Source organism: Oncorhynchus kisutch, linkage group LG2, assembly GCF_002021735.2.
Source record: "Oncorhynchus kisutch isolate 150728-3 linkage group LG2, Okis_V2, whole genome shotgun sequence".
NCBI lineage: Eukaryota > Metazoa > Chordata > Actinopteri > Salmoniformes > Salmonidae > Oncorhynchus > Oncorhynchus kisutch.
Genome location: NC_034175.2, coordinates 7,945,054 through 7,967,553, shown reverse-complemented (window position 1 = coordinate 7,967,553; position 22,500 = coordinate 7,945,054). Strand labels below are relative to the sequence as shown.

The 22,500-nt window shown below is 42.2% G+C and overlaps 3 protein-coding genes across 4 annotated transcripts in view; all 3 read right to left on the bottom strand.

Moving 5' to 3' along the window:
- Positions 1-5,637: 5,637 nt before the first annotated feature.
- LOC109901563 (apolipoprotein C-II-like) lies at positions 5,638-9,656 on the bottom strand. The gene is made up of 4 exons (XM_020497565.2): positions 9,547-9,656; positions 6,732-6,794; positions 6,242-6,443; positions 5,638-6,132 (listed from the first exon to the last, which is right to left on the bottom strand). Exons 1-4 carry the CDS (start codon positions 9,560-9,562, stop codon positions 6,045-6,047), a joined length of 369 nt encoding a protein of 122 aa, XP_020353154.1. The 5' UTR covers positions 9,563-9,656; the 3' UTR covers positions 5,638-6,044.
- A 7,123-nt stretch (positions 9,657-16,779) lies between these two features.
- LOC109906744 (uncharacterized) lies at positions 16,780-19,853 on the bottom strand. The gene is made up of 4 exons (XM_020504613.2): positions 19,720-19,853; positions 19,419-19,463; positions 17,978-18,206; positions 16,780-17,308 (listed from the first exon to the last, which is right to left on the bottom strand). The coding sequence occupies exons 2-4, from the start codon at positions 19,459-19,461 to the stop codon at positions 17,149-17,151; spliced, it is 432 nt and encodes a 143-aa protein (XP_020360202.1). The 5' UTR covers positions 19,462-19,463; positions 19,720-19,853; the 3' UTR covers positions 16,780-17,148.
- Positions 19,854-21,416: 1,563 nt separating this feature from the next.
- The window catches only part of LOC109906729 (uncharacterized), a 1,374-nt gene continuing 290 nt past the window's right edge, over positions 21,417-22,500 (bottom strand). The window contains exons 2-4 of one of the 2 annotated variants that reach the window (XM_020504600.2): positions 22,281-22,326; positions 22,073-22,157; positions 21,417-21,954 (exon numbers count right to left, since the gene is read on the bottom strand). In XM_020504600.2, the coding sequence (XP_020360189.1) occupies positions 21,780-21,954; positions 22,073-22,157; positions 22,281-22,326 (306 nt within the window). In that variant the 3' untranslated portion in view covers positions 21,417-21,779. The remainder of the gene's footprint in view (positions 21,955-22,072; positions 22,158-22,280; positions 22,327-22,500) is intronic. The other variant, XM_020504605.2, reaches the window with a different exon arrangement.

Sequence of the window (22,500 nt, the reverse complement as noted above, 5' to 3'; positions counted from 1 at the left end):
AGGAGTGGAGTGGAGTGGAGTGGAGTGGAGTGGAGTGGAGTGGAGTGGAGTGGAGTGGAGTGGAGTGGAGTGGAGAGGAGAGGAGAGGAGTGGAGAGGAGTGGAGTGGAGAGGAACTTAGCAAAAAATATTTGTTTGTTTTCGGTGAACATATGGGCTGCATGTGTTTTACACTGATTTCAAGAAAGATAAAAGGGGGAATACCTACTCAACAAAGTTCCAATCGGTAAGCCCCCCAATAAGGGATCATAGCTTTCACCTGGATTCACCTGGTCAGTCTATGTCATGGAAAGAGCATAATGTTCATGTTTTGTACACTCAGTGTATATCTCCCTCCCTAACCTAAAAGAAGGTATCATTCTTCATGCTCTTGCGTTTTATTATCTTTATTTTACTAGGCAAGTCAGTTAAGAACAAATTCTTATTTTCAATGACAGCCTAGGAGCAGTGGGTTTACTGCCTTGCTCAGGGGCAGAATGACATTTTTACCTTGTCAGCTCTGGGATTTGATCTTACAAGTCCAACGCTCTAACCACTAGGCTACCTGTCACCCCAGGCATTACATAACTGTCTCACAATGCTGTAGATACTGTGTATTACAGTCTTACCTGCACACCCCAAAGCCAAGGCCAGCAGTAGCAGCTTCATCATTTCTTGGTCTCTGTATTAGACTCTGGGTTTAGTCTGTGGTTCTTTTATACCTGTGTATCTGTGCCTCTAGCCTTTAGATCTCTGGGAGTTGACTGCCTGGGCTGCACCTGTGCTTTGTGTTCCTGGCACTTCTCTCATGTCTGTGACTGGCAAGGTACAGTGCGACTATAGGCCCCCATTCAATCAATTACAGATTTTTTGATATATATATATATTTTTATTGGACATACATATGTAGGATCTTAATTTGAGACAGTTTTCTAAAGCAAGAAAACAATCCTGCAGTAACAGGACATGTGAATTATAATGTGGATTTTAATCAATGGACATTTTTGTAAGGGTTGATACAGGGAAATTCTGGGAAAATCAAGTGGAAATCGAAAAGAAGCCTTTTTAAACCTCAAATACACAACAAGCTCTCCTGCAACAAGGTGATCAAATTAAGATCCTACATCTGTATAAGAGCAAACAATTTACAATTTTGACATAAGTACAAATATATATTTTTTTATTATTAAAACAACAAAAACAAACAAACAGAACAAAAAACGTAAGGCCCTTTAATTTAAAACACATATTGGCCCTTTAGTATGAGACACATGTGTTGTTCTTTGTAACACAGGTCCTATGTCCTTTTACTGTCACCATTGGGGAAAAAACAAACAAGAGAGATAAGGCTACTCATTTCATTCCTATCACTTGAAGTACATTTTTCACTGTGATGAAAGTACTCTGTGTGCTCTACCATTACGTAACTCTTTGTATCAATGTTCAGTGCCCTCGTTTAGTAATATCAAGTGAGGCTATTCATTAACTGTGGTTTGATTACTAACAGAAGGCAACAATGTGGCCTTGTGAGACAGATAAAGTTGTGAGAGAATTGGGAAATCAAGATGGGGAAACGTAGGTACTCAGAAGAAGCCTACTCAGGGATTTTAGGTATTTAGTTTGAATACATTTTGAGTCTGTTTGACTGAATCTTAGATTTAGGCTTCATCAGATTGGCCATATCCCTGCTAGTGTATCACCACCCTATGAAGAGATTAACTAACAGTTCAAGATGTTCTTCTCTGTGGTCTTGTAGCTCCAGGCTCGTACATCTTCGGTGAACATGATCATATTTGAGGTAAAATGTATTATTTCTGTCTGTTTCAAACCGACCATGAATAGCTCACTTCAAACCTTTCTGAGATCAGAAACCCAAAGGACACCCTTTATTTCCACTCATTTAGAAACTCAAGCTCTGGTTGAGAACCTGTCTGTCAGAAACAGTCACAGGAATCTGTGTTTTCCTTTTCCTCTATATGACCTGCTTCTATTATTCAGAGGAGAGGCAGTTGACTCAGTGTTAGGTGATAGTTATGTACAGAAGGCATTGTGAGACTCCATATTGTCCATATTGTAAACTCTGAGACATGATGTACAGTTGAAGTCGGAAATTTACATACACCTTAAGCCAAATACATTTCAACTCAGTTTCACAATTCCTGACATTTAATCCTAGTAAAAATTCCCTGTTTTAGGTCAGTTAGGATCACCACTTTATTTTAAGAATGTGAAATGACAGAATAATAGTAGAGAGAATGATTTATTTCAGCTTTTATTTCTTTCATCACATTCCCAGTGGGTCAAAAGTTTACATACACTCAATTAGTATTTGGTAGAATTGCCTTCAAATTTTTTAACTTGGGTGAAACGATCCGGGTAGCCTCCTACAAGCTTCCCACAATAAGTTGGGTGAATTTTGTCCCATTCCTCCTGACAGGGCTGGTGTAACGGAGTCATGTTTGTAGGCCTCATTGCTCACACACACGCTTTTTCAGTTCTGCCCACAAATTTTCTATGGGTTTGAGGTCAGGGCTTTGTGATGGCCACTCCAATACCTTGACTTTGTTGTCCTTAATCCATTTTGCCACAACTTTGGAAGTATGCTTGGGGTTATTGTTCATTTGGAAGACCCATTTGCGACCAAGCTTTAACTTCCTGACTGATGTCTTGAGATGTTGCTACAATATATCCACATACTTGTCTTTCCTCGTGATGCCATCTATTTTGTGAAGTGCACCAGTCCCTCCTGCAGCAAAGCACCCCCACAACATGATGCTGCCACCCCCGTGCTTCACGGTAAGGAAGTCTCCCCCTTTTTCCTCCAAACATAACGATGGTCATTACAGCCAAACAGTTCTATTTTTGTATCATCAGACCAGAGGACATTTCTCCAAAAAGTACGATCTTTGTTCCCATGTGCAGTTGCAAACCGTAGTCTGTCTTTTTTATGGCAGTTTTGGAGCAGTGTCTATGTAGATACTTTTGTACCCATTTCCTCCAGCATCTTCACAAGGTCCTTTGATGTTGTTCTGGGATTGATTTACACTTTTCGCACCAACGTACGTTCTTCTCTAGGAGACTCTACACGTCTCCTTCCTGAGCGTTATGATGACTACGTGGTCCCATTGTGCTTATACTTGCGCACTATTGTTTGTTCAGATGAACGTGGTACCTTCAGGCGTTTGGAAATTGCTACCAATGATGAACCAGACTTGTGGAGGTCTACAATTGTTTTGCTGAGGTCTTGCTGAGATTTCTTTTGATTTGTCCATGATACCAAGCGAATAGGCACTGAGTTTGAAGGTAGGCCTTGAAATACTTCCACAGGTACACCTCCAATTGAATCAAATTATGTCAATTAGCCTATCAGAAGCTTCTAAAGCCATGACATCATTTTCTGGAATTTTCCAAGCTGTTTAAAGGCACAGTCAACTTAGTATAAGTAAACTTCTGACCCACTGGAATTGTGATACAGTGAAATAATCTCTCTGTAAACAATTGTTAGAAACATTACTGTAACGGTTCTCTTGTGGTGAAGGAGAGTCGGACCAAAATGCAGTGTGTAGATTGCGATCCATGTTTAATAAACAAACGTAAAACACGAATCAATACAAACACTACAAAAACAAAGAACGTAATGAACGTAACGAAAACCGAAACAGCCTATACGTGTGTAAACTAACAAAGACAGGAACAAGGACACTAAGGACAATCACCCACGACACACTCAAAGAATATGGCCGCCTAAATATGGTTTGCAATCAGAGACAACGATAAACACCTGCCTCTGATTGAGAACCACTTCAGACAGCCATAGACTTAACTAGAACACCCCACTAAGCTACAATCCCAATACATACACACCACATACAAAAACCCATGCCACACCCTGGCCTGACCAAATAAATGAAGATAACACAAAATACTTCGACCAGGGCGTGACAATTACTTGTGTCATGCACAAAGTAGATGTCCTAACTGACTAGCCAAAACTATCATTTGTTAACCTCTCTTGGGTAGGGGGCAGTTTTCACGTCCGGATGAAAAGCATTCCCAAAGTAAACTGCCTGTTACTCAGGCCCAGAAGCTAGGATATGAATATAATTGGTAGATTTGGATAGGAAAGACTCTGAAGTTTCTAAAACTGACATTATGTCTCTGGGTATAACAGAACTCATATGGCATGCAAAAACCTGAGAAAAATCCAATCAGGAAGATGGAAATCTGAGGTTTGTAGTTTTTCAAGTGATTGCCTATCCAATATCCAGTGTAAATGGGGTCAGATTGTATTTCCTAAGGCTTCCACTAGATGTCAACCGTCTTTAGAACATTTTTTCAGGCTTATATTGTGAAAGGGGAGAGAATAAGACCACTCACAGTAAGTGGCTCAGCTGAAAGCCATGAGTTGTTTATCGCGCGCGGCCGTGAGCGCGAGCTCCTTTCCCTTTCCTTTCTAATGACAACGGAATTGTCCGGTTGGAATGTTATTGAAGATTTATGATAAAAACATCCTAAAGATTGATTATGTACATCGTTTGACATGTTTCTATCAACTTTAATGGAACTTTTTTGACTTTTCTTCTGGACTTAGTGCCCGCTCTTTGTGCATTTGGATTAGTGAACTAAACGCGCAAACAAAAAGGAGGTATTTGGGCATATATATGGACTTTATCGAACAAAACAAACATTTATTGTGGAACTGGGATTCCTGGGAGTGCATTCCGATGAAGATGATCAAAGGTAAGTGAATATTTATAACACCATTTCTGACTTTTGTTGACTCCACATGGCGGGTATCTGTATGGCTTGTTTTGGTGGCTGAGCCCTGTACTCAGATTATTGCATGGTGTGCTTTCGCCGTAAAGCTTTTTTGAAATCTGACACAGCGGTTGCATTAAGGAGAAGTTTATCTTTAATCCTATGTATAACACTTGTATCTTTTATCAACATTTATGAGTATTTCTGTAAATTGATGTGGCTCTCTGCAAATGTTTTGGTGGCAAAACATTACTGAACATAACGCGCCAATGTAAACAGAGATTTTTGGATATAAATATGAACTTTATTGAACAAAACATATATGTATTGTGTAACATGAAGTCCTATGTGTTCCATCTGGTGAAGATCATTAAAGGTTAGTGATTAATTTTCTCTATTTCTCCTTTTTGTGACCCCTCTTTTCAGCTGGAAAATGGCTGTATGTTTTTTGTGACTAGGCGCTGACCTAACATAATCACATGGTATGCTTTCACCGTAAAGCCATTTTTGAAATTGGACACTGGTTGGATTTACAAGAAGTTTGTCTTTAAAATGGTGTAAAATACTTGTATGTTTGAGGAATTTAATTATGAGATGTGTTGTTTGAATGTGGAGCCCTGCAATTTCACTGGATGTTTGTCAGGTGGGACGCTACCGTCCCACGTACCCTAGAGTTAACAAGAAATTTGTCGAGTGGCTGAAAAACAAGTTGTCTCCAGCCTAAGTGTATTTAAACTTCCGACTTGAACTGTACACATAACCATATTGAGGTCACAAACCTGTGGGAGATATGCATGAACATATCCTACGTCTCTCAACTTTGTCTGATAATAAAACACAAAGTGCAATGATCGTACTGACTCATATGAATAATGCTCCTCAAGAAACACATAGGGTTTACTGGTTTTCTACAAACGCATGTTCTTATTTAAAGATACGTTGACATAAAAAAAATCATTTAAAGAAGGATTTTCCTACTAGCACTGATTTTGCTGATAGCTACTTTATTGTACTTGCTACAACTGTGATATGTGGTTGTCTCACCTAGCTATCTTGTGATGAATGCACTAATTGTAACTCGCTCTGGATAAGAGCATCTGCTAAATGACTAAAATGTAAAATGTTGACATTAAATAATACTGTATTTCAATCTACACAGACTCCAGGGGGACGTCACCGAGGGTTGGAGGTCTGGTGAAGCTGATCAGAGGCTCCAGGATGAGAGAGTAGGGGCCCACAGCTGCGACGCTCTCCTCGCCAAGACATTTTTAGTACATTGGGGACACAGAGGGAAACAAGGAAGGGTCTTTACTGTTGGTATAAGATGTGGTAGACCTGGTCCTGCAGGATGCCGGAGTAGGTCCTCACCACCATGCTGGTATCAACAAAGGCATTCCTGATGGACACAGACACATGAACAATGCATTAACTGTCAGCCTGCTATTTTGACCTGTTGTTCCGTTCTTGTGTGTGTGTGTGTGTGTGTGTGTGTGTGTGTGTCTTACTTGGCCTTCTCCTCCAACTTCAGGCCCTTGATGCTGTCCAGCCAGCTAGAGGCGGTGCTGATGGATGTTTCGTAGTAGCTCTTGACGGCGCTGGTCAGCTTTTCCAGGGTTCCCTGCGCTCCATCAGCCTCGGCAACATCAGCGACCGGTTCCTCTGGCGTACCCTCCTCAGGTTGCCTAGGCAGACGGAGGCCCTGAGCACCTGGAAGGGGAGGGTTAGGGATAGAGGGTCAAGATGGTTGGTTGTCAGTCAGTCAATGTTGCCGCTCGAGGTGCTCTTATTTGCAGCCTGGAGTGTTTAACGTTTCAAATCAAATCAAATCTTATTGGTTGCATAAACATATTTAGCAGATGTTATTGTGGGTGTAACAAAATGCTATTATGATAAAGCAACCTTCTGGGATGCACAGTGAGGCTGCAAAAAACACATCCTGGAACACCACCAGTTGGTCAGTCAGTTAGTCAGTCAGGGTCTTGGCTGTATACTTACTGAGGCCCAGAAGAGTGACGAGCACAGTGATGACCAGAAGCTTGTTCATGATGTCACTCAGATCTGTGTGCAAAGCAAACATCTTGGTGAGGGTCAGATAAACCATACATCAACTTGTCCACAAGTCAGCATCATTTCCTCTTCCTTTTCAGCTCTGCTCTTAGCCTGATCTCATCTCAGCTTCATCTAATCTCTTCTATTTTATCTCAAACATGTCTCCAGAGTTCTAGTGCGCCTCTTCGCCCGTCTCTGTGGCCTCTTTAAAGCGGCGACCCTCGCCACCGACCTTGGACTGGGAACCCTAGACATGGGTCCCGGACAGGCGGGAGACTCCGGCAGCGCTGGAGTGAAGGACGCCTCCGGCAGTGCCGGACAGGCGGGAGACTCCGGCAGCTCCGGAGTGAAGGGCGATTCTGGCATCGCCTGGCTGACTGACGGCTCTGGCAGATCCTGGCTGACTGACGGCTCTGGCGGCTCCTGGCTGGCTGGCGGCTCTGGCGGCTCCTGGCTGACTGACGGCTCTGGCGGCTCCTGGCTGACTGACGGCTCTGGCGGCTCCTGGCTGACTGACGGCTCTGGCGGCTCCTGGCTGACTGACGGCTCTGGTGGCTCCTGACGGCTCAGGACAGACTGGCGGCTCAGGACAGATGGGAGACTCTGGCAGCTCAGGACAGACGGGAGACCCTGGCAGCGCTGGACAGACGGGAGACCCTGGCAGCGCTGGACAGACGGGAGATTCTGGCAGCGCTGGACAGACCGGAGACTCTGGCAGCGCTGGACAGACCGGAGACTCTGGCAGCGCTGGACAGACCGGAGACTCTGGCAGCGCTGGACAGACCGGAGACACTGGCAGCGCTGGACAGACCGGAGACTCTGGCAGCGCTGGACAGACGGGAGACTCTGGCAGCGCTGGACAGACGGGAGACTCTGGCAGCGCTGGACAGACGGGAGACTCTGGCAGCGCTGGACAGACGGGAGACCCTGTAGGCAGAAGACGGAGAGACAGCCTGGTGCGGGGGGCTGCCACCGAAGGGCTGCCACCGGAGGGCTGGTGCGTGGAGGTGGCACTGGATAGACCGGACCGTGAAGGCGCACTGGAGATCTTGAGAGCAGGGCTGGCACCATCCTCCCTGGCTGGATCCTCACCCTAGCCCGGTGGATGTGGGGAGCTGGGATGTAGCGCACCGGGCTAAGCACGCGTACTGGGAACACCGTGCGTTCCACCGCATAACACGGTGCCTGACCAGTACAACGCCCGCCACGGTTAGCACGGCTAGGAGCGCTGTAGCGCTGAGCTGGCACAGGACGTGCAGGGCTAGGGAGGTGCACAGGAGGCCTGGCTCAGGACGAGTATGGAGAGCCGACCCAGGTGACATCAACTCCTCGACACGCTCCGTCGGGCGGATGTCGTGCCTCATGCACCAACACAGCACCTCCCTCATAACTCTCTCCTCCAATTTCCCCATTAATTCCTTCACTGTCTCTGCTTCGCTCACCTCCAACACCGCCCTGACCGGCTCTGGTTTCCTCCTTGGCCCCTTACGGAAAACAGAGGGAGTTGGCTCAGGTCTGACTCCTGACTCTGCCACACTCTCCCTGTGCACCCCCCAATACATTTTTGGGGCTTCTCGGGCTTCCAGCCGCGCTGCCGTGCCAGCTCCTCGTAATGTCGCCTCTCTGTTTTCGCTGCCTCCAGCTCTGCTTTGGGGTGGCGATATTCCCCTGGCTCAGCCCAGGGTCCTTTTCCGTCCAACTCGTCCTCCCATGTCCATGAGTCTTGTGATGCTGGCCACTGCTGCTGCTGCTGCTGCTGCTGCCCATTACCACGCCACTTGGTCCTCTGTTGGTGGGTGTTTCTGTAACGGCAGATTTCCTCCTCTTCATCTGAAGAGGAGTAAGGATCGGACCAATATGCGGCTTGGTAAGTGTTCATGATGAATTTTAATAAGAAAAGCCTGAACACTATGAAATACAAACGATAACATGAAATAAACCAAACCGAAACAGTCCCGTGTGGCACAAACACTGACACAGGAAACAAACACCCACAAACCAACAGTGAAACCCAGGCTACCTAAGTATGATTCTCAATCAGAGACAACTAACGACACCTGCCTCTGATTGAGAACCATACTAGGCCGAAACACAACCTAGAAACACAAAACATAGAATACCCACCCAACTCACACCCTGACCATACTAAATAAAGACAAAACAAAGGAAAATAAAGGTCAGAACGTGACACTAACAGGTTTCCAATGACTAAGGTAAGGCTATTCTGAGGTTGTTTTCAATGACAATGAAACTATAATCTTTCTGGGTTTGTATCTCACTATGATGCAGCAGTCCACATACATATGCAGGACCTTACTGTGGAAAAAAAAACAGGAAATGTGAATTATTATGTGGATTATAATTAATGGACATTTTTGTTGGGGTTGCTACATTTTTAGTTAGCAAATCAACTCTAAAATGTTAAATTGCTAACTTTAGAATCCTTTTTAAATCTTGAATATACTACACGTTTGCATTTAAATGTCCTGTAACAACAGGGTGATCAAATGAAGATCCTACATCTTTATAGACATGCCATCATTTATTTAGTTATTCTGTTCAGTTTTGTCCAACAGTCTGTAGACAGATAGGTGTAGTACCCATCTTATACAATACAACACCTTATAACAGTGATATTATCATGCACCCTGAAATAGCTACACTAGTAAGAAGTGTTTTATTTTTCTCCACGAAGGTGTGTGAACCTAAAGAAGATGGTGAACTAAAAGATGGCCAACCAAACGAACATGGCTGTACTTACTGTTTCTCCTCTCCATACTGGGTGACAGGAATGAATAGCAGGCAGTAGCTGAGAGGCAGCGGTGAGCTAGCCTGTATATGTATATATATATATATATGAGTGGGGATGTATTGACTTGTCGTTCTCCGAGCCAAAGTGCACTCCTCTGAGATAAACACCCACTGTTCAGGTGTTTGTGTATGTGATAAAGAAAGTGAGAGAGAGGGTAGACAGGGTCAAAGATGGAGATGCTACGACAGTAACATGTTCATCATTTGTTGATTTAGTATCATTTGAGTTTAGTGTAGGGGAATCTGTGTATTTGCCAATCCCAGCTGTTTTGAAATGTAACAGAACAAGTTATCCTGATTGGTTTTGATTGGGGACTGGTTGATTTCTATTGGTCTTTTTAAGTCAGTAGAGTAACCCATTCATATTACATCTTGTGTTCATATTACAACCCCCTACCACCACCACCCTCTACCTACCCCCTCCCTTGCCTGAGCACACAGTCCTAAGTCTAGATCACCATTGACACGTCGGTCTGGTTACTACAGGCTGGCACAGACCCCACTGCACACAAATGGTGATGGTAAACTAAGACAAAGATTCACCAAGTGGTGCTGGTAAACTATCTGTCAATGACTCACTACCAGTGGAAGTTAATGATGGGGCATCACGATCTGTTATCACTGAATATCTCATGTGAAGCCCAGTGATGTAGCTGTGGGCTGTTTAAACTGCATCATCCACATCTTCAGGTGTACTGTGATGAATCTGCCATGATCTTTTAGCTAGATCCTCCTAATAACCTGTCCTGGCTGTGTGTGTGTGAGGTCAAGTGCTTTTACAATAAAGTATCATTGTACATTTCCCTTGTTAGACAAGATTGGTTTAACGGGGGAGTTCAGTGTATTAGATGTTTCCTCACCCTGAAAGTGTTTATGGGCCAGGAGAAACTGTAATCCATGCTTCTGTTTTCTTTTAAAAGACACTACAAACTTAACATTAAGTTGTGAAATACTGAACTTTGCCTTAATATGGAAAGCCTATTTTCTTTGTATACTAAACTTAGTGCTGTGTAAACACACTAGTCACCTGATTCCCTGTCACACGTCAGGTTGTTTTGTGCCCTGTCACTATGACCAGGTCTCTGGTAGGTGGTGATAAGCTGAAGGAACAGGCTGATATGCACCTAATGTCTTGACATTTGTAAATCACTTTGAGATTTGCTGTAAAATGAAAAGTGTTGACTGAATAGAAGATATTAATAAATGAGTTGACATAGCCAGGGAACGGACAAGGACAGAGTAATGCACATTTACTTAGATCATCTGTAGCACTAAAGCAAAAACTTCCTAACCATATCCCTTCTCACCGATCATTGGTCGAATGGGGAGGGTTGTTCCCTTGATCATTATCCAATCTGTTTGGCGCAGAATTCGCTTTTGGAGTGAGATTGAAGATCGAACTCATTAAACATATTTTAATTGGTGTGTCTTATTTATTTAATTATTAATTTAGGCCCTTTATTTAGCCAAGTAGGTTATGAAGAACATATTCAGCTACATAGCGACCTGGCAAGAGGGTGCAGTGAAACAGGGCAGCAACAGCAGACATGTAATAGTTGCACTTTGTGATTGACCACCCACACTGTACAGTATGTGGGAAAAACATGTTGGACTTGTGTGACTCAGTTGCCCAGTTCAGGAAACTTTGTTCTATCCCTCCTCTGTACTCTACTCTACTATTCTGTACAGTTCTGGAATGTTCTGTTCTGGACTGAACTGAACTGTTCTGGACTGTTCTGTCCTATTCTGTTATGGACTGTTCTGTACTGTTCTGTTCTGTACTATTCTGTACTGGTCTGTAATCTTCATCATACAAATCTGGGAGATATGCATGAACATATCCTACATTACACAACTTTGTCTAATAATACACAACTGAACAAACTGGTCAAACAGACTCGTACAACTGAATCATGCTCCTCAAGAAACACATATGGTCTAGTGTTTTCCTGCTATTCATGTTTTTATTTCAAGATCATTTGTTGACATAAAACATTACAGTATTTCAAACTGTTCCAGATGTGCCTGAAGTCTGACGTCAGAGTCATTTGAGTCGACTGCACCACTGGGTGCCACTATAATTTGACATGTGTTTCTGCCCTACTGGGTTTCCTGTGGTGAAACACTTGGGCTCTTTTCTTCATTCATAATGGAAAGGTTCTGTGTGCTGTCTGAGGTGAACCTAAAGAGAGTAGGGACCCACAGCTGTGACAGTCTCCTCACCAAGGGACTTTGAAGATGCAGAGGGGAGCAATTCATTATATTTACTTTTGGTGTAAGCTGTGGAAAATCAAATCAAATCAAATTTTATTTGTCACATACACATGGTTAGCAGATTTAATGCGAATGTAGCGAAATGCTTGTGCTTCTAGTTCCGACAATGCAGTAATAACCAACGAGTAATCTAACCTAACAATTTCACAACTACTACCTTATACACACCAGTGTAAAGGGATAAAGAATATGTACATAAAGATATATGAATGAGTGATGGTACAGAGCAGCATAGGCAAGATGCAGTAGATGGTATCGAGTACAGTATATACATATGAGATGAGTAATGTAGGTTATGTAAACATTATATTAAGTGGCATTGTTTAAAGTGGCTAGTGATACAATTTTTACATAGGTTTTTCCATTATTAAAGTGGCTGGAGTCAGTATGTTGGCAGTATGTTGAATCTGTGTATTTTCCAATGCAGATAGCTCTATTGAAATATAACAGGACAAGCTATACTGCTTGCTGATTGGTTTTGATTGGGGACTGGTTGATTTTTTTGTTGTTCTCTGAGTCAAAGTGCACTCCTCCGTTCAGGTGTTGATGAAGAGAGTGAGACTTAAAGGTGCTACACATAGGATTTTCTATTTAATATTTGCATTGTAACTTCCGAAAATGTCTGTAATAGTGGAATGATAGTGTTTCAAAGGGAATGCAGGCTAGTGCTTGGTGAATTGCAACAGCAGTAGGCTGCATTCAAAACAAATCTCCCCTCACCTCATCCCATGGTGGAGACTCGCGCTTGAGCCTTTTACTTTCAGTTTTGGTCCACCAGCTTCAAACAGCTGTAAAAAAATTAAACAAAATGTTTTATTGAAAATATATTTCACAGTGTCTGTTACTTGAACTCTGTGAGGCATTTATTTGGGCTGCAATTTCTGAGGCTGGTAACTCTAATGAACTTATCCTCAGCAGCAGAGGTAACTCTAGGTCTTCCTTTCCTGTGGCGGTCCTCATGAGAGCCAGTTTCATCATAACACTTGATGGTTTTTGCAACTGCACTTGAAGAAACTTTCAAAGTTCTTGAAATGTTTCGCATTGACTGACCTTCTTGTCTTAAAGTAATGGTGGACTGTCGTTTCTGTTTGTTTATTTGAGCTGTTCTTGCCGTAATATGGACTTGGTCTTTTACCAAATAGGGCCATGTTCTGTATTTCACCCTTACCTTGTCACAACACAACTGATTGGCTAAAACACATTAAGAAGGAAAGAAATATCACAAATGAACTTTTAACAACACACACCTGTTAATTACACCATACTCAAACCGGACTCAGACTGTAAAAAAAGGAAGGGACTGGGTTTCATTAAGCCTATATAGCCTGCCTTATGCTAAATCAGAAAAAAGATGGCTGACTTGGTGGGGAAGAATTCAAAGCACATTTTCTCCTGTTTGGCAGTTCTGTCACGCCCTGACCTTAGTTATCTATGTTTTCTGTATCATTTTGGTCAGGTCAGGGTGTGACGAGGGTGGGTATGTGTGTTTTTGTCCTGTCTAGGATTTTTGTATATCTATGGGGGTTTTGTATGTCTAGGTAATGTAGGTCTATGGTGGCCTGAATTGGTTCCCAATCAGAGGCAGCTGTTTATCATTGTCTCTGATTGGGGATCCTATTTAGGTTGCCATTTTCCATTTTGGTTTTGTGGGTTATTGTCTATGTGTAGTTGCATGTCAGCACCCGGTCTATATAGTGTCACAGTTTTTTCTTTTTTTTTGGTTAGTGGTCTTTCTTTATTAAAAGAAGAATGTACTCATATCACGCTGTGCCTTGGTCTCCTCGTTATGACGAACGTGACAGAATAACCCACCAAATAAGGACCAAGCAGCGTGTGAATGAGGAGTGGACATCCTGGGACTGGGAGAAAGATGAGTGGAGGACATCCTGGGACTGGGAGAAAGATGAGTGGAGGACATCCTGGGACTGGGAGAAAGATGAGTGGAGGACATCCTGGGACTGGGAGAAAGATGAGTGGAGGACATCCTGGACCCAGGAGAAAGATGAGTGGAGGACATCCTGGGACTGGGAGGAGGTAATGGCAGGGGACAAGACCCTACCATGGAAGCAGGTGGAGATGGAACAGGAGGAAAGGTGATGGTATGAGGAGTCAAGGCAACCACAGAAACCCCAAGATATTTTTGGGGTGGGGCACATGGAGCAGTCGGCGGAGCCGAGGAGTAAACCAGAGCTAGTCTGGGAGAAGGAGGATTCGTAGGAGAGAGAAATGGGGGAGTTGTTGAGTTGGTGGAGGATGCACGGAAACCTTGAATTACTTATTTACACAGGTTTTTTTTGCATTCATATAGGTCATTTTTATACTTTTTTTGTTTAAGATACTTAATATATTTTCAAACTTTTAGGGCTATATTTAGGATTTGTACAGTTCTGTAGGCAAAAGACATCCTAATAGGCCTTTTAATTTTTAGCATAAGCCAATTTTAATGAGTTTTTAAGTGTTATAAAGAATGATTAAATATTATAAATATTCATTTGTTTTATCTGATTGTAAATTTAGTATTTTTAAAGTTCGATAGGCAAAAGGCATAATAGGCTTATTAGTTTACAAGTTGAACTTTATCAAAATAACGTTCACTGCAACTTTAATTGACAGTAGCCTATGTGTAGGCCTATATTATTGGCTGTTTGGTTTGCAAGGAGGGATTTTTCCGTCCGACATTCTATTGTTCCTATACTTTGGTCAAGTAAAGCAGAAACGTACCAGGTTTGATTCAATTAGTCTATCTTCTAATTGTTTGTTCTCTCTCTAGTCAACTTTCTGAGATCGAACTCCGTCAAGCCTATACCGTGCCTTCAGAAAGTATTCACACCCCTTGACTTTTTCCACATTTTGTTATGTTACAGCCTGAATTTAAAATGGATTACATTTAGATTTTGTGTCATTGGCTTACATCATTTACTCCTGAACTTATTTTGGGGGTTGTTTAGCTGGAATGGAAGGTTCGTATCCTGTATACTTGACTGTGATAAGGGGTTGAATACTTAAGATATTTCAGCTTTTCATTTTTAATTCATTTGTAAAAAAAATGTCTTAAAACATAATTCCACTTTGACATTATGGGGTATTGTATGTATCTACATTGGTCTCTTGCATTATGTTAATAGTCTAACTACTGCATATGTATTGAAATGTATTTTGCTATGACAAATAGGGAATGGGCCATTTGGCATGTCACCCTGCTGTGTGCTCACTCCACTGCTCTGTTGTCAGCTGCCGGGCTCTAGAGGTGCAGTCAAATTTAAATATGCTAACCGTTTGTGACATCACGATGTCATCGCCATCGTCAATGGTTGTCAAATATCATTGATAGAAGATGGAATCTTAAAATCGCCTAAACCTACTGTCAGTATGGATCACACAGTGGCACAAAGGTCTCTGGTAGGCATGATAGTGGTGGTAAACTAAGGGAACATTTGGAAATCACTTTGACTTAAAAAATAATAATAATAATAATTAGAAAAATCTCAAAGTATGTGGTATATAGTATGTTAGTATGGGTATTCAAACACATCCAAGTACTGTTCTGGACCATCCTGTTCTGTCTTCTGTCCCGTTCTGTTCTCATCTGTCCTGTTCTGTTCTCATCTGTCCTGTTCTCCTCTGTTCTGTCATGTTCTGTCCTGTTCTCATCTGTCCTGTAGTCATGATGTGGCCCTTTCTGGGTACAGATCATGGCCTCTCTTTCTCTGTCTCTGTCTGTCTCTGTCTTTCTCTCTCTGTCTCTGTGTGTTATCTCAGGTCGTAAATTCCTGGCGGAGACTCTCTCCCCTTGGCCATGCAGAATGAGAGACACCTAGAGAGAACAAAGGATTTCACATGGCGAACTCCTAAATCCCCCGAATGGGAATTTGATACAAAATGTCCACTTGTGATAAGGTGGGAAGGTGGGGGCACAGGTTTGAGTTTAAACTAAGCAAACCCACAGTGTGAGCTGTGATTGCGAATAGTTATTGAATTCCTAACCATACCACGTGGAACACTGGCTACACGGCTGGAAATGTTTAGACTCTGAGACTATCGATCCCTACAGAATAAGAGCAAATCTCAGATACTAATTACTAGTCTGCAGCTAGAAATGATGTCAACCTGTGACGCGATTCCAACAGAGATCACGACGACACACTGGGCTTAAATATATATTGATTGCAATTATTTCCAAATGAGTGAGCATTCATGTGCAAAGGATTAGCACTTAAATTAGGATAATTATCAACTGTGTAGTGATCCCTTTTGTCTTTCCCGCCCTTCTCAGTCCACACCCACTTTCCTTTTGTCTTTCCCGCCCTTCTCAGTCCACACCCACTTTCCTTTTGTCTTTCCCGCCCTTCTCAGTCCACACCCACTTTCCTTTTGTCTTTCCCGCCCTTCTCAGTCCACACCCACTTTCCTTTGTCCACCAAGCCGTCATATCGGCTTAGCCCACTAGGGAACCTCCCCTATCATTTCCTTGTAACCATATCTACTGTTTGTTTGTTTCTGTGTTTCTGTGATTATTTAGTTAATTAGTAAATAAATTATTAACATAATTGGGGTATGGATGATACATAGTAAAGGCTGGGTTTGTGCAGATAACCAACAATTTACGGAGTTTGGAATGAGACTAACGTGAGGTACAAAACACCTGTTTTTATAGGTTATTATTGTGTATTTACCATGTTACCATTTAACTCTTAAATAATTAATAATGTTAATAATTACATAACTGGTCATTTCTTTACCCTAAAATAAACTGCTACCATAACTTCTTAATAATAAACAATTAAGCAGTTTGATCAACATTTCTCACTTGTGGTACTTAAAGAAAAATGTGGTTCATGATATTATTATTCATATGGATGAGTAAAAATGTTTTTGTACCCTAATTAAACAGGATGCACAGGTATCAGTCGAGAGTTTCAACTTTCAGATCTTTATTGAACACACACACACACACACTCCTGTTAGAGTATCAAACACATAGTTATATACATGCACAATGTTGAATGAATGTTAAAGCTCTTTCGAGATGTCAATCTTCCTATCTACCATGTTTTGACTTTCGTTTCCCTATGAATAGTCATGCCTAGGAAAGTGTTGACATAGAAAACGGGAGGGGATGCGTTTTGCATTGTGCATTTCTCTTCTCAATCACCTTGAGGTATTTCCCCCCTCTAGCATTTAATACATGTATCAGGAGCACAGCTAAAGCAGAGCCAAGCCCTGTGTGGAAAGGTACAAGCGTGTGGGGCGGTCCGATGCGACGGAGGCTATCTAGGGCTCATTCCTCGGCGGGTAGGACTTTGTCGAGGTAAACCTTGATGGAGGTGATGGCCTCGTCCAGGTAGGTGCCGACATGGGGACGCACATAGTGTCCATACAGACCCAGGCCGGCCATACGGGCCTTGTCCACCAAGGGTGCTGCTTCCTGTGCCAGACCACTGGACAACACACAGAGACAGGAGATGTCAGTGATGTTATAGGTTAACATCCTATGTGTCTGGGTTAAAATACATGTGTTTTTGAGTGTTTTTATTTATTTAATTTTTATATCTGTGTATTTGAGTATTCTGAAATACACAGCCCAAAACAAGTACTTTTATTTGAGTATTTGAATGGTTATTTGAGAACTAAAACAAGTAGCCTTCCAAATTGTATTTGAAAGCATTTCAAATACCTTGGTTAAATGCATGGGATCTGATCCAGTGTATTTAAGTATTTTAAAATACTTTCCAAGTGTATTTCCAAGTATTTGCTTTTTCAAATAAAGATGATCTGAATACTTGTTTTGAAATGTAGTGAAATGTAATTGAAATACCTGAAATTGTATTTTAAGTTCTGATGTGTCCACTGGTTAATAGAGAATGGTAAAATATCTAGTTAACATGTTGATAGGCATGAAGGGCCAATATCTAAGATCCTATAATAATTTGAAATCCTATTTCAAAGTTATGGGCAGATAGACTGAAGAACTGACAGTAAATCAGACAAACGGATAGACAGACAAACAAGCAGGACAACAGGACAATGACAGACTGACAGACTGACTCAATGCAGGGTTTGGATCGACGCGACAAGTTAACTTGGTTGTGTCGCGGTGGGGCACTCACGTTCCGATCTTGACAGCGCTCAGGAATTTGGGGTTGCCCTGCAGCTCCTCGATGTAGTCTTTGGCAGCCTGGCCGTGGCCCTTGCCCAGGTTCTCAGTCATAGGCCCCACAGCAGCCTGCACCTTGCTGTAGGCGTTCATCAGCCTCTTGTAGAACACAGACTTCATGGCCTCATACTTCTCCACCAGCTCCTTGTCTGGCTCTGGTACTTGACACAGGCACACAGAGACTGGAGGGGAGACAGGGAAGAGAGAGTTTTTATTAATTCATTGCACTTGCTTAACTTGATTGACTGCTGTTATACAGTATCTAAAACCACTGGACTAACTATAGCCTCAAAATAGCCCTAATATAGTAAAATGCTTCGCATAACCAGGCAGTGTGTGTGAGTAAGGTTGATTTAGTGTCTGTGTAGTGGAGATAGTTTGGTCACTTGGTTTGATCCCTCTCGTGATGAGTAAACTCAGCTGAAATAATCAAAGGCCATTTCAACCTGACATATGAGGTCTCTCTTACCCCTGCAGATTGGGTAGCAGTGGGGTCTGATGCCCATAGTGTCACTGCTCAACGTGGTCGGTCGATCACCTCCACAAGTCTATCACAGTTCAAAGCCTATCACCTCTCAGATAAACATACAACTAACTGTGCTATGCATTCCTGTTGGCTGACATTCTCTCACTGTCACTGACATGTTCACAGCTGCAGTTCAAAGGTAGCTATTACCTTCTGTTGTATAAACGGCTGGAATGAACACTGTATATCCATTTTCATAAATGTTGGTAAATTTGCTTTTATTGTTTAAAGACATTATGGAAGAGATCGGTGTGCTTTTTCACTATCTAATCATGGCATGGGGTTGTTCAATGACAGCCATGTCTTTGTTTCAAATATCACGAGGGTTTCATTTCAGAGACAAATAATCATGTTTTTTAGTAAAATGTTACATATAATCCTTTCTCCCACAGAAAGGAGTTGTATTACAGCCAGGTTTTTACACAGTCAAATGTGACAAATAGATACATTTTTTATAAAGAACTGTACAAATGATACATTTGTGACATCAATACACGGTAATAATTTTTTTACCAAAAAATATTCAACACAGTAATATGATATCTGTATGTAAAACCTTTATATTTGACATTTTTGTCATTTAGCAGATGCTCTTATCCATTTTAAGCTAACTAGGTGAGACAACCACATATCACAGTCAAGTATACAGGATACGAACCTTCCATTCCAGCTAAACAATGGATATATAGCATTTTTGCACACAAAAAAGGTATTCATACACATCTAAAATCTATGAATGAAACATTTGAGAACAGTAAACACTATTTTACACGCACATGAAGCTACCTATAGGCATTCATTTCTGATGAAAAAAACACAAATCTGGTTTGAGTTCTACAGGGTGTGTGTTGCAGGTTCTCGGTCTTACCTTGGAGTGCAAGCACTAAGGCTAATGCCAACTTTCCGTTCATTTCTGAAAGAAAAAGACAAACGCAATAGGAATTTATATACATTATTTAGATGAAGTCAATGCAATGCCTGTCTATTTATTAGACTACAAATCACACATTTCTGATCAGGCATCAATGAAACTATAATTGATACTAAAGGAAAATGCATCTTAAAACGCATGAGAAAATAAATAATTAATACATTAATATGTTTAGAGATACTAGAGCATTGAAATAATATATGTATAAAAGTTGAGAATAGAGAGAGAAAAAGACGACCTCCTGTTGTAGTGGGTGTACAGATCCCAGTGAAATAAATGACAGTCTCCTTTGGTGGCTGAGTTGTCTGTAAAGAAATCTGGGCAAGTAGGCACCATGATATAGGGAGGAGAGTAAACAAACGTCATCTAATGAGTATGCGCACAGGTACGCTCGCACACAAACACCTACACGAACACACACACGCACGCACACACACCCACGCACCAGACACACACGAACCCACTGTACCTATAGGACAAACATCCACACACTCGTTCGCCTAAACAAAGTCCATTGCACTTGAGACAGGTGATGCAATGCATCCAGATTATCACTTGGATTGGTTTCTGAAATCTATTTATGCTGCAATGCCCTATTCTGCATACGAAGGAAAGCCTAAATTCCCCTCAAAAACGTTTGCATATCAGTGCATGAAAGAGATTTTTTTTAATGAATGATCGTGTTAAGCATTTTAACTGTCTGAAAGTTTTCCATAATTGATTTGTCAACATTTGTGTGGAACATAAACCAGTATGTTTTATTGCCTCTATGTAACTCATTGAAATCTGTATTCTTGCACATATTCAGAATTCACGAACTCAACAACAAAACACTCTTCACAATGTCTAACAAAAAAGTATCTCAACGGTTTATTCACACTAAGGTCCATTCTCACTGTCTATATGAATGTGTTTCATGTATCCCAGTTAGTCAGATTATGGTTTTGATTGAATGAAACAGAGCCCTGAGTGTGTTGACTGTGTTCCAGGATCGATGTCTGCAGTCCACACAGAGAGAGCTGAGAGAAACGTCCTGCAGGTCACACACGTCTCCCCTCCAGCCAGACACCCCTGCTGAACCTTGTATCTCAACTGTCAACTCTCACCGAGATAACACTCTGATTTCAGCACAGTCTGTATCTATCACTCCCATCACTGATGTCTCCTGTCTGTCTGTCCTGTCTGTCTGTCTGTCTGTCTGTCTGTCTGTCTGTCTGTCTGTCTGTCTGTCTGTCTGTCTGTCTGTCTGTCTGTCTGTCTGTCTGTCTGTCTGTCTGTCTGTCTGTCTGTCTGTCTGTCTGTCTGTCTGTCTGTCTGTCTGTCTGTCTGTCTGTCTGTCTGTCTGTCTGTCTGTCTGTCTGTCTGTCTGTCTGTCTGTCTGTCTGTCTGTCTGTCTGTCTGTCTGTCTGTCTGTCTGTCTGTCTGTCTGTCTGTCTGTCTGTCTGTCTGTCTGTCTGTCTGTCTGTCTGTCTGTCTGTCTGTCTGTCTGTCTGTCTGTCTGTCTGTCTGTCTGTCTGTCTGTCTGTCTGTCTGTCTGTCTGTCTGTCTGTCTGTCTGTCTGTCTGTCTGTCTGTCTGTCTGTCTGTCTGTCTGTCTGTCTGTCTGTCTGTCTGTCTGTCTGTCTGTCTGTCTGTCTGTCTGTCTGTCTGTCTGTCTGTCTGTCTGTCTGTCTGTCTGTCTGTCTGTCTGTCTGTCTGTCTGTCTGTCTGTCTGTCTGTCTGTCTGTCTGTCTGTCTGTCTGTCTGTCTGTCTGTCTGTCTGTCTGTGTCTGTGTCTGTGTCTGTGTCTGTGTCTGTGTCTGTGTCTGTGTCTGTGTCTGTCTCTTTCTCTCTGCCATTCTAAAATACTCAGGTTTCTACTTCATTCAGTTCAGAGAATGATGAATGTGAGCAGTGTAGACAGTGTCAAGGGAAAGTTTATGAAAAGGCACAACACTATAATTGTACAATTTATTTTATTTAGTGTTCATTCATTTGGTGGTTCACAATAGTTAATTGACTCACTTAGATGCAATATGTGAGCCATAACGGTTTGATTACTAATACACTCTATGGCAGTTTTAAAACTATCACAACCCTTGTGCTGTGGTTGATGAAACACTAGTAAACGGGTGTCCTCGTTCACCGGCCAAATTATACAACCGTGTTGAAACGCTCTTCTGAAACATTGTAACACAAATGTCCTAGTTGTAATCCCTAGTGCATATGAACATAGAATCAGTCCTAGTATCACCTTGCATGAGTATATGTGCTGGCAGTGAGCTGGGTGGGTGTTCGTCTGCCTTAGATTCAGTTGCCATTAGATGGGTCTGTACTGGTCGATCTTCTCCTTGACTCTGTCCCAGAAGGAACTGGTGGAGGCTGAGGCCCAGTCCATGTAGGGATCAGCCACTGGTTTGATGTGGTCCTCGTAGTACGCACCAGCAAAGGCCTGCACCGCCTCTCTTATTCTCTGGGCTTTAACTTTGGCTGCCCTGTAAGACACACACACAAGAATAAATCAGTTGGAAGCAGCATCCACTGAGCGCACGCCTTTTACCCTTATCCTTAAAACGGCATGGTCGGCCATGGTGACTGTGTGTCTGTTTGTACCTGTATGCCTCTGTTGCCCTCTGCAGAACCCCCTCAGAGTCAGAGTCCCCTGGGGCTGGCATCTGGGCCACTATGGACACACATGCTATGGAGGAGAGAGGTTACAGTCGGTTGAAAACCATACTCAAAATACTACCAGTCCATGTCAACAGTTCAATGGAGGATAGTCTAGATAGACAGTAAAACATGTTGAAATGCACAGCCACACCTTGAATGAGCAAGAGGAGAGCAACTAGCTTCAGTTTCCCTGGCATCTGTCATCGAAACAAAATGGGAAGATTTGGCTAAAATACACATCTCATTTAGAAAAGAGATATCACATATAATGAAATTATTGAAATTATACATTTTTCATCACCCCAAACAAAACTAATCATACATTCAAATGATATATCACTGATATGTATATTTATTTCTGTAATCAACAT